Source organism: Ambystoma mexicanum, chromosome 1p (assembly GCF_040938575.1).
Source record: "Ambystoma mexicanum isolate Mex_15411 chromosome 1p, UKY_AmexF1_1, whole genome shotgun sequence".
In the NCBI taxonomy this organism is placed as follows: Eukaryota; Metazoa; Chordata; class Amphibia; order Caudata; family Ambystomatidae; genus Ambystoma; species Ambystoma mexicanum.
This window is the reverse complement of record NC_090921.1, coordinates 206,791,149-206,806,907: the sequence shown is the minus strand read 5'-3', so window position 1 is coordinate 206,806,907 and position 15,759 is coordinate 206,791,149. Positions and strand designations below refer to the sequence as shown.

Genomic DNA, 15,759 nt, shown 5'->3' with positions numbered 1-15,759 from the left:
CCCCCAGCAGCTTTGCTGGATTTCTGGAGTTTGTTTTTGTCCATCCTGCCAAGAGTGAGACTCTTTTATCCCCCTCTTGGACATTAATGTGGTTGATTCCTGTGAATGTCAATGTGTTCTATGGGCTATGGGGTCTTTTACTCCATAGGGTCTCGTGTGTTTTACTATGTGTGTTACACCGCACCCTCCTTGCCATAACACTGGGGCGTCCTAGAGGATCCCCACCATAGACTCCATACCCTGGGACTGACTACTGTCTCCCAGGGCATGTAAAGTCACCATTGGCTTTACTAGACCTAAATTTACTAACAGAACTAGTACAAACCATCCTATTGTGGACGTACTAGTAGGGGTAATTCGATTACCCCTGAGTCTGTTACTCGAGGGGGCACTGTCCTGTCCCCCCTCGTCGAGTTTTGGCTGGTGGCAGTGGAAACTACTTGTTATATTCGACTCCGAATATAACTCTATGGGATTCTTCCCATTGTTGGAGGCTAATACTTTTGCCCGTTAGTCTCTAACATACCGCCGGTTTATTTGTCTTAAATAAATCTACCGGTCGGTATTTTCTGCCAGAACTCGGTTTTTAAAATGGCGTCTGTGTTCACCTCTGTAACTCCGAACCAAAGGTTGAGCCCTTTGTTCCACTTTTGGCGAGCTTCTACACAGAGGCCCTCCAGAGTGCTGCCATTCTGTCTGGGTACCACAGGGAGTGTGGGAGGGGGTTTAGGCACCCTGGACTGAGATTCCTTGCTAACTCAAGTCGCACTCTGGTGTGATTGGCCCAAGTGGTGAGCCACCCCGCTCACCACTTACCGTGTTTTGATTGACAGCTAGGCTGAATGAATGGGGGTTTGCTGCATAAAAGCAGGGCTTTTGGGACTGGATCTTCAGAAGTCGCCACAGGACCTAAGAATCCAACGAGGGTAAAGCTGAGCCAACCTGCAATGACGACACCTCCGGTGGAGCCCTGCTGAACCGACTCACCACTTCCCAACGACAGAGGAGATCTCCCAGCTAGAGAGTCTTCTTCCCCTGACAGGTGGGAACAACCAGCCCCTTTGGTTTTTCTTCGCTTCCAGGGCGTAGTGGTCGAATTGCCCGTGCTGAGCACCCCGGCAACCTGATAGCCACTAGCCGCGACCCAAAGGTGGTGCCTTGTGATGGAGCACTCCGCGGCTGGTCTCTTCCCTGGTGGTGCAACGATCTTCAACTTTCCTTCGACGACGAGATCATCTCATCTCTTGGCAAAATCCCGACTTGCATCCACCACCAGGAACAACTGCCCCCGCCGGGGCTGTCTCCTCACTTACAAGGTACCGTGTCCGCCTGGCTTCCCTTGTGACTGTTAGCGTGAGGTGTCTTAAATCCTTACCTTCCCATTGGGTCGTCTCCAGACCTTCTTAACTTTTTGTTCTAAACTGGTCCAACTTTCTGTGACAATTTGCTACAAAGACTCGAAGTGCATTTCCACTGTGATACTTTTTTTGGGACATATCGCCTTGCCTCTCTCCCAGTGGGCCTGGCCTCTGAACTTTGTGATTCACAGTAGACCCTGCCTTACTTGCCTTGCATTTGCTTCGTAAAAGAGTTGGTACCGAGTTGGTTCCATACCCTGCCTATTCTCTCCTGTTCTAACGAATATTAGAGTGCCATCTAGGTTAAAGCATTCACCTCTGTCTGCAAATAAGTGGTGCCGTTGAACCTAGATTTGTCGAAATATTGTTAGAGGAGTGAGATACTTATAGTAATTGTAATTGAAGTTGTTTGCCGTATTAGTGCCATTGTGTTTTTCATAGATGTGTTTTTATAAATAAATAACTATATATCTTTACACCCAAGCTCTGTTCCGTGTCTGCTTGTTCTACTGCCCTATTTTGTATACTCCACATACTGCCTAACTCTTCTTGAGGGAAGTCTGACTGCTCAGCCACAGCTACCAAGTGAATCTGTCTGGTACAGACTGCTACCAAGTGGGTTTACTGCCAAACACCTGTAGGCCTAAATCTTTTGCAGTGGTCCCATAGGGAACTGCACAGGTTTCCGCTTAACAACGGGTATTTAGTAAAGGTGAAATGTTTTGCTGTCAGGTTTCTATGTTCTATGGTATTGACCAGGGTTTATTTTGATTCAATTTGGATACTTTTGAGGATTTTCAGGCCTGATGAGATGGGATCCAGAGTTTTCAGACGTAAAGTCATCCTGGCTACTTTCTTCTGCAAAAGGTACATTTGGCAGAATGTTGGCTTGATGTCTCCTAGACAAACTATTGTAGTTCTAAGTGTATTAGTTGGTTCTTGAGGAGTTGTCTTACTTTTGTGATAATGTGGAGTCGTAACTGTGATGTTTGCGTTATGTTGTCCGTTTGTCGTATGAGTAAAAGCCCTGTTTATCAGACAATTCCTAGAGTTGTCCTTTGTTGGGTGTGTTACCCATTGAGTCAGGTTATTTCAATAGGAACCATGAGGGTTTGAGCATTTTAAAAAATATGTCTATTTTCCTGGTGTTCAGGCATAGGGTATTGCCGGGCATCAAGCCTGGCACAGCTGTTAGGCAGTGTGTGATTGTAGGGCTGTAAAATGGGCTTCTATTGGATTGAAGCCAATTTGGGACTCATCAGTGCAAAGTTGGAAATCATCTGCAAACGACTCAATGAGGTCTGCAAGGGATTCCATAGACACATCAAATAACCAAGGGGAGAAAGTGGGTCCTTTGTGGACCCATGTATCCAAAGAAAACCCCCTGTGGTCTGAAAGTCTGACTTGGGCTGACCGTCTTTAAAAGAATAATTCAAGCAGTTTTAGTACTGTTCCATGTGTGCCCCTAGTGGTCTGCTGTCGGCTCAGCTGATTTTGTGTTGATCTACTGTGTTGTGTGCCACAGATAAATCCAGAAGGATAAGTACAATTGGGTTATTATTATCTAGTGATTGATTCAGTATATACTATCTCATGAGCAGAAGGGCAGTTTGCCATTTGAAACCTAACTGCTTTCCGTGGCGCAGCGTGTATTTCTCTCTATATTTGAACACTTGATACGTGATGGAGTGAATTTGTGATGTTGCCTGAGATACATGAGGGATTTTGCAGATGGTGTAGATCATGGAAATCATGTTTATTTTGAGAGATGCTGGAAACGGAGTTAATGTTCCCCGAGGCATTTGTCCATGAAATCCTCAGTTATGGGGTTTAAGCCCATGGGGTTGTGATGCCATCATGTTCTTCCTGTGCTGGATCTGAAGGCCGGCTTTGGGACACAATGCTTTTCTATGGCAGATATTTTGTTCTGGGGACCTGAGGCTAAGATAAAGGTTTTCGGTGGGTGTTGTCTGAGGATAACTTGATAATGGAGCCTCAGTTTTTATACACTTGAAATAACTCTGTCCATTTATGGAGGCCAATGGTTATGCAAATTTGGGAAAAATAACATGTATTTTTTCTCACAATTGCTAAGTGGTAGGCTCTTACTAAGATGCTAAAGCAGAGTTTGTTGCATGGAGCTCAAGATCTCCTCTACTTGTGTTCTCATTTTCTCAACTTGTAGAAGGTCATTTTAGTGCATCACCACATCATTTATTGTGCCCTGTAAATGGGTATTCCATGTTATTTGTCATTTAGGGACCTGCATGTAGAGTGTTATGGTTATTTCTTGATTGATTAAAGGTGGCTTATATTTGCATCTTTTGAGTGGTTTTTAAGTATGTTTTGGGCAAAAAAAATGTAAAGTTTAAAGTTGACATCATACACCTCTATCATGTGTCATACACCTTTGTCATGTATCTGATTAGCCTGTTCAGTTTCTCTTGGGAGCTGACTCTGTGATCAGTCACTCTGTTAATCAATGCCCAGATGTTAGTTATGAGCCTGTGATCCAACCAAGGGTTCATAATATGGGTTAGGTTACTTAGGGGGCAGTTGAGAGAGAGGAGGGTGTCTACGGCATGTGCATTTGTGGGTTTTGTCACCAATTGCTAAACTCCAAAATTGCTCATTACAGCACTAACAGATTGTGTGTATGTATTCTCCTTGGAGTCTAGCCATAGATTGATATCACCAAAGATTGTCAATTCTGCAGAGATTTCAAATATGCTAGAAATGAAAGCTGACCATTCTCATAAGAATGCTTTATCAGGGCCCGGTGGACCATAGATCACAACCCATGTGATTCATGTGATAGAGTTTATTAGGACGTTCTTTGTTTGAATGATTGAGCTTCTTCTGTAGGTAGGATGGATAGATTTGAGCGACTCCTCTCCCAAGTTTTCCTGTTTTGTTAGTGCCATGTATGTTAAATACATTTGATAGGAGAATTTCTAGGGATTTTGAGAAGTTATGCGTGGACCATGTGTCTGGTTTTAGGTTAAGGTTTCCCATTGCATGGCATGTATTTATTGAGTTTGTTATATATTAAATCACATGCAGTCGGCCTACTGTAAGTAGATGTTATGTTATGGCATTTGTAGTGAAGCAGATTCATAAGGGGATCATGATGTTTTTTCCCTCTTTTGGTTTTCTGTGGTTCTTGACCCTGAGTTATTTATTTCAATTACCAATCTTGTTTCAGAGTTTTTTCGTTACAGTGTGTTCGTCTTCAGCCCTATTTTGGCAAGTGACACCTTTGTCCAGGTTTTGCAGGATACTAGTAATTTTCAGGCATGTCTCCTGTCAATTCACAGGTGCAGCACCTACTACAGATGTGCACCTTGTGAATGAGAAACATCATACCCCACCTAGACTTATTTGGGAAAACAAGAAGGGAGACAATGTTTCTGAGCAATTGCTGGTGGAATAGGTGATAACAAAGGGAATGAGGGATACATGTCAAGAAAGATGTCTCAATGTTCAGGTAAAACCTTAAGGGCAGTCCTAAAAGAGGATCAACTTGTTTTTTGATGGAGCGAGTTTAATCCAACTTTGTCAACTTCATTGGTCATACGTTTACAAAAATAACATGCCTGAGCTATGGTGATGTACTCTGTGGGGTTGAGGCGAAGGTGGACCCTAGCTGCAGAGTTCTGCACCCTTTGCAGCTGTCTGAGTAGTTGGCATAGACAATGTACATGATTGTGGTGACTCTATGGAGGTAGGAGAGATAAGTGGAGACATGTCTGAGAATGCTGAGGTGTAGGTAGCAGTATTTAGGCACAGTGTTAATCTGGTGTGAGAGTGTCAGGTTAGTGTCCATGGTACAATCCGGGTTTTTAACTGCATGGATCCAGCAGGGGATTGAGGGGTCTAGGAAGGAAGGCCAGGTAGTGGGGTGGGGGAAGATGGCTGCCTTTCCACAGAGTATTATTTCTGTTTTTCTCGGGTTGAGGAGGAGGTGGTTGACCTTCATCCAATGGTCAATGTCAGTGAGGCAGGATGTGAGGTCAAGGTGGAGGCTGGATATTCACTTGGGGATCTTAAAGATGATTTGTGTGTTGTCTGCATAGTTGTAGCAGGTGAGGTTATGTGATCGAATATTTGTGAGAAGAGGTCACAGGTCATCCTGAAATGCGGTACTGCATGCAGAGGCTTGTGCTAAATGATATTAAAGAAAAAAGGGGGACAAGGACAGTGGGATTCATCAAGCCAACAGTGGAGTATAATCACTCACAAGAAATTCCTTATAGGGTCACCATACAGCAGCATTGTAGTTGAGCACACCAAACAGATAAATCATGGATTGGCAGAATCACAGTAGGGCACCTAAAAGCTCAACTGCAGAGGAACACATGGCAGACATTTCAGTAGAACACCAAGCAGCAGAATCATAATGAGAGACATGAGAGAAGAACTGTGTAAAATAGAGGGCATCATTCTGAGCTTGTGAGGGTGCAAACAATAAAGAAGCCACCTAAAGCAATACTTGAAAAAGCCATAGCAAGGCATGAGAAAAACATGCAATGGCATTCAAGGCATAACAAAGCATGACAAGTACCGGCCCTTGGTCTGGGAGGATAGCTCAGGGGCAATGCGTTCATCTTAGAAACAGGACAAAGCAGAGCAACACAGGTTTTAATCCCAATCGTGTGCTTAGAGACAGGTGTCTGTTAATTAGCATGTTACAAAAGATAAATTAATGTAGTAAAAGACATAGGCCCTCATTACGACCCTGGCGGAAAGTGACTGACCTGACCGCCATAGCGTAAATAGCGTTTCCGCCATTGCACGACGGAGTAAAGTGCGGCTAATTCCGACCCATCGGGCACGAGCACTACGCCATGGCGGAAGTGCAAAGTCCGCGATGGCGGAAATGTCCCCAAAACGCCCCTCACCGCCGTCGTACGGCGCCCTAGGTGCAATTCTGCCACCCATCATAGCGGTCACCGTAATGAGCGGCAATCGGAAAGTACGGTGACCGTAAATATACGGAAACGGAAGTAAAAACATGGTCCCGGAACGGGAAACAGCACGCCGTACACCTATAAAATCAGAATTCCCACACAACCATAAAAAATACTACCCTGAGACACATCCCAACCCGTCATCCACCCTAGTGAAAGCAAGAAAAATGGGAAAAGTAGCGAAAAAAGCGTGCGACCGCAAGCGGCAGGTCCACTTTTCCCGTGAGGAACTCACCGTGCTCACAGAGACCCTCCAGGAGAATGCTGCCGTCGTCTTCTCGACGCAAATGACCAGGACGGCACTTGCGAACAAGAAGGCCATATGGGCCCTGGTGGCACAGCGGGTAAGTGCGGTGGGGACCGCACCCAGCAACCCACAGCAATGCAGAAAGCGATGGGACGACTTGCGGATACGCGTACGGAGCATACTATCCGCCAACCGTAACATTGCCACAGCTACCGGGGGAGGATCGGAATCACCCATCAAGTTGACCCCCTGGGAAGAAATCTGTGCCTCCACCATTGGAATGGAGAGTATAAAGGGAGTCGGAGGGATGGAGAAAGGAGTGCAGACATCAGAAGAATCAGGTAGGTGGCCCAAATAAAACAATGCTAAATCCACAATGTCCAATCATGTGAAGTACCATGTGTCCACATAGTGCAACAGAAACACATGGCCAGGAGAACGTCCACATACATTTGCCTGATAGCGCACTTTAAAAGTCACATTAAATACATAAATAATTAAAAATCCTAAAAACACCCTCTACACGTGCAGCAGGCACACCCTAACTGCAGGCTGCAAAACAACTGCATCCTCATTCCACACAAAAATGAAACCACCTCCAAGGCCCTGACCCAAATCACCCTCAGGTACGACCCCAATGCAGGTGATACATTGCCATTCCAATTTCCACAGACCCATTAATAACGCTCGCCCTCCTTTACTCCACCACAGGGTCCGATTCAAACGACGAGCTCCAGGACACCCCTACCAGCACACCTGCAAAGAGGGCCAAGACCAACGGCCAAAGACCCTCCACCTCAGCTGCATGGATCAAGACACGGCAGCAGCACAAATCAAGTGGCAGCACACAGGAGGGAACTTCAACAGGCACCCCAGCAGCCAGCATGCCCACAACAGCACCACCACAGGTCCCCCCAATGGATGCCACAGAAGGCACTGCTTCTGGTGGCAGCAGCACCATAGGTGACACTGCATTAATGGCAGCATGCTCCGACACAGAAAACGGGGATGTCGATGTAGGATCCATCCATGACCTGTCTCAATCCCCCTGTTTGTTTCATCCCGTACACCATGAGGAAACCATGCAGGGGCACCCACAAGACGACGACTGGCCATCCCCCACAAGCCCTGTGGCAAGGCAACATGAGGTGATCAGCCACTCTGTGACACCACCGCAAATGGCCATGGCACAGCAGAGGCAACAGTCCCTCGACCAGGTGATCGTGCAACAGCAGCAACTGGCCACGCTCCTCAAGGACCATGCTGATGAATGTGGGGGTACTAAGGCAGCCATAGAAACATCAACTGAGACACTTAGGGCAGAAATGGAGAGAAGTACAGAGACACTAAGGGCACAAATGGAGAGAAGCACAGAGAGCCTGAGAGTACAAATGGAGAGAAGCACCGAGAGCCTGAGAGTACAAATAGAGAGAAGCACCGAGAGCCTGAGGGGGGAACTGCATGCGACGTCCAAAGACGTATGTGCTGAACTTGCCGCTGTGCGCCGTGTGCTCACTGAGCTCTCACAAACCCTTAGGGACATGCATGGACGTGAGCAGGCAGAGACATCATCCGTTGCAAGTTCCGTCCAGGGCAGCCCCCAACGTAGATCTGGGAGGAACCTGCGCTCCACAGGCAGGGGTGCCCCTGATACCCGGAGAGGGGGCTTGCAATAGCGTCTGCCCACTGACAATGAGCATCTTTGGACACTGGTGTTCGGGGGGAGGTAGGAGGGTGGAGGGGGTGTGTTGGGCTCACTTGGGTGGCGGGTCGATGGGGTGTGTAACATAATTTCACATATGCTATAAACATTGCACAATCATCCAATGAGATGTGTGGACATTGATCTTTGTGTACGAGGCCTTTATAGGCGTACAGTCCATATTGTGCATGTTCCAGACACACACAGTACCACAAGTCCCGTGTCCATGTATCAGCCACCAGGCGTGAGTACTAGAAGCATGAATCAATGAGAATCTGACGAATGTCACGGCCCTCCTGTGCCTCGCGGACTCCTTGAGGTGCTGCCACATCCCCACCCTCATCATGACCATCTTCAGGTGCTTGCAGTTCTGCGTCAGGGGGCATGGGCACATTTCTACGTACGCACATGTTGTGTAGCATGACACATGCCATGACCATCTTTGCAACCTTCTCATGGCGGTACAGGAGTGCCCCGCCAGACCTGCTGAGGCAGCGGAAACGAGTCTTCAGTAGGCCGAATGCCTGTTCTATGACTACACGGGTACGTGAGTGGGCATGGTTGTAGTCCTCCTCATGCTGGTTCTGTGGGTTCCGGAGTGGTGTAAGGAGCCATCTCTTCAGTGGATACCCGGCATCACCTGTATGTGGACAATAAAGGATGTTTGTGGAATGACATTGCTACGTACGCACCCCCCCCCTTCCTGCCAGGTCATTGCCGCATCACATACCCCACATTATCATGCATGAAATGAGACTCACCGAGTAGCCAGGATCTGTTCCCTGCGTGTCGCTCCATGTAGCGTGGTATTGTAGAGTTCCTCAAGACCATAGAATCATGGGTTGATCCAGGAAATCGGGCACAACAATGTGTAATGATCCTGTTGGAGTCACACACCATTTGTAAATTAAGAGAATGAAATTGTTTTTCGGTTGCGGTACTGGGCCTCCATGGCATGTGGGACGACCAATTCCACATGGGTGCAGTCGATGGCACCAATGCAACCCGGTATGCCGCCAAGTGCATGGAATCCCACTTTTGTGTTCGTAATTTCCTCCTCCGAGCGTGGTAGAGAGATGTAGTCGCCTGCGTGCTTCAGGAGGGCATCGAGCACTTGCAATAGTGTCCATGAGAACACTGGCTGTGAAATGCCATGCAACTGCCCGACTGTGTGCTGGTAGGTGCCTGTGGCCAGGAAGTGGAGTACAGACACCACCTTCAGTAGGGGTGGGATGGCGGTTGGGCTATCTATCATGCTGACAAGGTCAGCCTGTGTCATGTCCACAATGGCGGTTATGGTGTCCCGGTCCAAACGGTAGAGGGTGTGGATCTGCTCATCCGTGAGGTTGAACGGATGTGCTCGGAGGCGTGGGATTGCGGGCTGCCTGCGTGGTGGTAGTGGCTGTGCTGGCGGGCCTTGCTGGCCCTGCCTTGCCCTCCTCCTCCTTCTGCGTCTCCTCTGTGCGGCCGGTTGTTGTAGTAGTTGGTGTTCGTCTTCTTCTTGAAGTTGGAGTACTTGCAGTGCTATCAGGTCCCCCAGGGCCAACATCGCTAGTCCTGCCGGTAGCATTTTGGAGTGGGTGTGGTTGTGGGAGGGGGTTGGGTGTGCAATTTATGTGTTTTCAGGCTGTATAGCCTCCACCTGTGGTGATTCATTCCACCTGTGCAAGCTGCAATCCCCTTTGGGCGAGCACGTCCCGCACACAACGCTGCAATTCGACACATGGCATCTTGCTATTACAATCATGTATTTGATCCCGATGGCAGTGAAATATTGGTTCATATGTTCATTCTGCTATGGTCCCATTGTTTCACATACTATCTTTGCAGTCGCGAACAAACTTGTGAAGGGTCAGTGGAATGTAGTACTCGATTAACGGTGGACCCTCATGCAGCACTGTACCGAGGTTCACCGACGGGCGGGGCGTCCCATTTGTGAGTGAAGCCAGTTGCCATTTTCACACACTGCCGCACTACATGGATGAATTTGTGATTTCAAGCGGTCACAGATGCCTTTTCGACGTGATGTTGCAAATGAGGAATTCGAAGGACGGCGCTTTCGGTTTTCAGCTAGCGGCGAGGAGACGCCCACAGGTCTGACTGCAAATATAACGTTCTATTGTTTAATGTCCTTGGGACAGGGGCCATGGCGAGAATGCAATGATTGATATGAATAGTATGGGATGCGCAATAGCGTAGTGGACGATAAGGCAGGACGTTCCCAAATACATGTTACTTCATAACACTGGAATTCCGGCCTGGAGCACAGTGGATTTTGCAGACTGCATTACGCACAGACTCAATGGACATTTCACATGTTATGTGAGTAAATAATCAGGCGTTTTCATTCCGGGATGAGGGAATGATGTATGGATGCATGGATAGATGATTTAATGGAGAGTTTGCCATGTACAGGGCTTTTTGGAATCTATCCACCTCCCCTGCGCTATGTGATGCAGAGCTGCCATAGTGGGACCATCGTCTATCTGCCCTTGTTGAACCCTCCCTGTCTCGACGCGCCTTCAAACACTTGTGTCTATGCACGTTACTAATCCCATCTAATGGATTCTGTTTTGACAGACGCATGCACACAAACACTCGTTTGTAATAGTGTTTTCACCTCGATTTTTATAGTTATGATTCGCAAGTGATTTTTGGGTGGGAATAATCCTTTTGAGTGGGCTAGCATGCATATGGCTGTGGATTTAGTGTGATCATTGAAGTGAGTAATTCAAATGAAGTTCTGATGCCCATACTATTCTTTTTCATTTCATTTGGGTGACAGGTATCTCCTCCCCTTTTGCCGCTGCCATCTGTATGCCACTCCTGCAGATGGCTTTTACTCCCGACACCTGCTGCTTCGTGTTAATCAGTGGAGCACCATTACGATCTTATGGGACGATCGCCAATGGGCCACATGCCCTTACGCAGTACTAGTGGCTAGGAGCAACATATCGACCTTTCAGCTGGACTAGTGCCTACCTAATGGGACGGCCCTGCGGTTCTAGGCGCTTCCATGTTGCCTTTTTGAACGTCAATGTAGCCCCTGTGTACCATGAAGGAACAGGGCGTCACACAAGAAGAAGCTGGTCATTCATTGCGGATGCAGCCCACAATAATGAAATATATTTTGGAGTTCATGACCTAATAGCTGTATGGGCTTGGTGATTTTGTTTTGCATTAAATTTCTATTCTGATATTAACCGTGTAGCGTTCTTCTTTGCAAGTAATGTAGCATATTCCTATTTGTGGAGCGATGTATTGTGAGAAGATCTGCATTGGGTTCCGGCTTCTGAGTATAGTTGCGTGGTACTGTACTGGGCGCGTTTGCCTACGAAGCCCAGTGTGGTCAGGGATAGGGGCTACCATTATGACTGTTTTAATGATGTCATGCTCAGGGGCGGGGGATTAGCTTTTGTGTAACAGATGCCGGTCAGCCAGGTGGATTAGTGGAATGATGTGATTATCAGAATATGGCTGGTCACAGGTGCCTGTGTTTGCGTGCGTTTCTTGGAGGGAGACTGAGGTCATGTCCATTGGAATAGCTTCTGTATTCGTGCCATCTGTGCCCTGCAGCTCCCATTGGCCCCTCTTGAGATGAGCCTGGCTGCTCAGTCACTCTGCCAACTTGTGCGGTACATGCTTATGCTGATGGTTGGTTTGTTTACTGGCAGGAGTACAGGGCTGGTGCAGTCTCACTCAGGATACTGCTTTGAATGTTGCCTTACACTGGTGTCAGTCGATGGGGGGGCCTGTTTTTGTTTGTCTCATATTTCAGTTCATGTTGCTGGACTTGAACCTTCACATGCCTGTGCTGCATCAGTACGGCAATGGTGCCATGGCAAATATGGATGGCCACTCACAAGGCACTTGGAGCCCCTAGATTCATTTGTTCGTTGGCATGCATGGGTGACTTGTACATTTCACTGGTTGCATTGTGTGACTTCATTGCACCTACGAGGAGTTGTGCAATGTGGCCAGGGAGTGGTGTACAGGCACTCAGTTGGGCCTTTTACGGTTGGTTCGCGATGCCGTACTTCTCACCATGGCGGAATGGTACTTTCCGCCATGCTTGATGGCGTTAGGTATATGTCCGCTAGGGTCAGAATTCGCGTACCGTTGCGCCATGGTGGTGATTACGGTTTGGCATGGCGCGCGTGCGCGTACTTGGTGCAGTTAGCGTTGGCGTTCACTACGGTGTCGCTAATGGCATCGTACTTTACGGTGACGGGTCATAATCGCACCGAGCGCTATTCGATGGCGGTATTGCATTTCTGCCATTGTTTTTCGATTTCCGCCAGGGTCGTAATGAGGGCCATAGAAAGGCATGATTTTGTGTCCATACTCCTAACACTAGCGGCTACAGTCAGATACCATTTCAACACCTTACTCTACCACTGTTTAACCCTCTCTCGCCCGCTCACATTCTACCTCACTCTCTTTCTTGCTCCTTCTTTTTTCTCACCTGTGTACAAATATATTCTTAATCTCTAGAAGTGTCTCCTTAAGATGAAGGTTATTCCATGCATCTTGGCTAATGGGTCGGAGGAGGGTGACTAATCCCCTGGAAACCTTCATTTATCCATTTGCTAAATGTAATCATGAATTTAGTTTCTAGGGCATGTACTATCTCGTAGTTCACCATCACTAAAGTAGGACCAAGTAATATATAATATGTTTATCAAAATATGTTTATCGCATCCCTTTTCTCTTTCAGGTCCCTCCTTCCTTTTGCAGCGAAAGCTGCCTTCCTGGATTTAGGAAGGTAGCACAGATGGGGCCACATGTTTGCTGCTTTGATTGCATCCAATGCTCTGAAGGAGAGATGTCAGAAGAGCTGGGTATATATCAATCTTCTTGTAACATAACCATTGTGCTTTACACACTGATATTGAATACGAACAGACTTCTGAAGATGCAAGACCTACTCAATGGGAGTAATTTGCACACAAATTCAAGTACACATACATGCTTGCACATACACGTACACACAGCGAATATGGAAGGACATTAATGTTATCAACCATAAAAACTTGTCAATTAGATGGCTATTCAACACTCACACAATAATTCATGAACCTCAAGGCTTTCTCACTGAAAAATAAACAATTATAAAAGCGTCAGACGTCAATCGCCAATAAACTATATAATGAAAAAAGTCAAATGTTTCCAGACATTGAGCAGGTCTTGCTCAGGCATCTGCAGACTGTAAAACCCCATTCATAAAATAACTTGGATTTATTGTGGCCTGGCCTTATGTGAAACATCACAATTTGTCATTGAAGGTTAATAATAAGCAATACATGCTCATTCGGGAGATAGAACATGTGGAGAGAACTAGGGGATAAGGGAAAAGCCAGTGACAGACTAGGCAGAATGTAACATGAAAAAACAAGAAAATAAAACAAATGGCCTAATCAATCACAGTGACTGTGAGAATAATTGTGATCAAATTTAGCAATCGATACCCAGAGGGTCTGAAGTTGTTAGATGGAACAGAGCAGCTTGGGAATTCAAAGTACTCTTACTGAACTCTAACCACTTGATCCATCTGTCATGACTGTGCCTCTGGAGCATCATTTGGCACCCATTGTGGACTATTTGGGACTAATTCATCACCATAATGTTCCTTGGACAAACATCTATTCATATTTGTGTCTTTATTTTCCATTTGAAGACTTTGGTACTTCATTACTTCAATTCAAAAACTTCATATCCCATAATGCACCTTGTGGCTGTTCTCATTCTCTGGCTAGTCCTATGCAGCAGTATTAGAACTACAATCCCATCACCTGTGACCCCACCCTGCAGGCAGCCCCCTACACATGGGATACCCCAACACCCATCGCCTGTGACCCAACCCTGCAGGCAGCCCCCTCAACATGTCATACCCCAACCCCCATCACCCGTGACCCCACCCTGCAGGCAGCCCCCTCCACATGGGATACCCCAACACCCGTGACCCCACCCTCCAAAACACACAGGTACATGCAATGTGCATACATAGACAGACATGTCTGTCCTTCACAACAGACAATCACATCCGGGGACATGGTACTATCAAAACCTGTCAATTGTGCATGCAACAAACACATGCGAATGGGCCATGCACACACATCCCCTGACTGTCCTCAAGCAGTGCACTCAGCTATCACATCAGAGTCCCCTGAACAGCAATCACACATCAAGACTACGGCACACATTGAAATGCACCTGTCACATCCATCCCGGAGAGATGGCCAGTCACACAGTCACATCTTAGACACATACACATGAATACCATGCATGTTCATGATGTTAACAACACCACCCATCTGTTACACCTCTCACACGGCAACGTCTCAGACACATGTAACAAACCATGTGCACGTTGTGATATGCTGCAGCACAACACACAGTGCAAAAGTAAGACTGTTGAAATTACACATGGTTCCTACAACACATGTAGAGCACAGTCTGTGACATGCACCCAGACATCCATACAACAGGCACACTCGCTGTAAGGCCAAGGTGCACACTCCCACCATACATCAACATGCACATGCACTGTGGAGTCCAGCAACGCACGGACACTCACCTGACGACTTCAGATCGGCCTTCAAATTGCTGATCTGGGTGTGCAGTGACGGGTAGAATTTTTCCAGGACCTGCATGTCGGTGGTGTTAATCAGGCCACTGCACACCCCCTGTTTGGCACCAGCCTGGAGGAAGTGCAGGGCCTGCTGTGGGTCCTGGATTTGAGGTCCTCCCACCGTTTGTGCACGTGGTGGTAGTCAGACTGCATTGATGGCACCCACAATCTGATCCCAGATCTGCTTCCATCCTTCTTTGCCAACTTACGTTGGTCTGTGGAAGAGGGCATCATAATGCACCAGGACATGCTCAACCAGGATGTCAACTTCCCTGGCAGTGAAGTTGACAGCCCTCTGCCTCGCTGTCGTGGGGCTGCCACTCACCTCAGATGATGGTGCCCGAGACATGGCAACCCCCGAAGCAGGTGCAGGTGGGCAAGGTGGTCCTGGGGCGGGGCTGTGGAGTGGTGGTGACAGAATGGCACGTTGGGAGTCTTCGGGATCAGCTAAGGTGGACACAAGGTCAGAGACAGGAGCACTGGCAATGCCTGGACAGCAGGAACTCCAATTGCAGGGCAGGTGGGCAGCAGGCACACACAGTGGGCACTCAGCATCAAATGGCTCGTAGGAGGCAGCTCAGGGCAGTAGGATGCGGGTAAAAAGTCTTGTAGGCAGGAGCGTTGTTCTTCAGTGTAACTCGCGTGGGCAGCCGGAAACAGAGGGATGGTTACTCAGCGCATGCGAAATTAGCGCATACATGTCATATCAGAGGAAAGCGCCTAATTGCGTAAGTTATGTGACACGTGCTGGGCATTGGGTGTTGGCGTTCAGATGCGGAATAAAGGAGTGTGTAGGAGAACATTAAACAGCACGTGCGAATTGGAGCGGATGGACGTGTGGACTTTGGAGA

The 15,759-nt window shown here is 47.5% G+C and overlaps 1 protein-coding gene across 1 annotated transcript in view; it reads left to right on the top strand.

Moving 5' to 3' along the window:
- Nucleotides 1-15,759, top strand: part of LOC138470555 (extracellular calcium-sensing receptor-like) — a 152,090-nt gene that overhangs the window by 111,747 nt on the left and 24,584 nt on the right. The window contains exon 4 of the mRNA XM_069609036.1: nucleotides 12,995-13,118. Within this exon, the coding sequence (XP_069465137.1) occupies nucleotides 12,995-13,118 (124 nt within the window). The remainder of the gene's footprint in view (nucleotides 1-12,994; nucleotides 13,119-15,759) is intronic.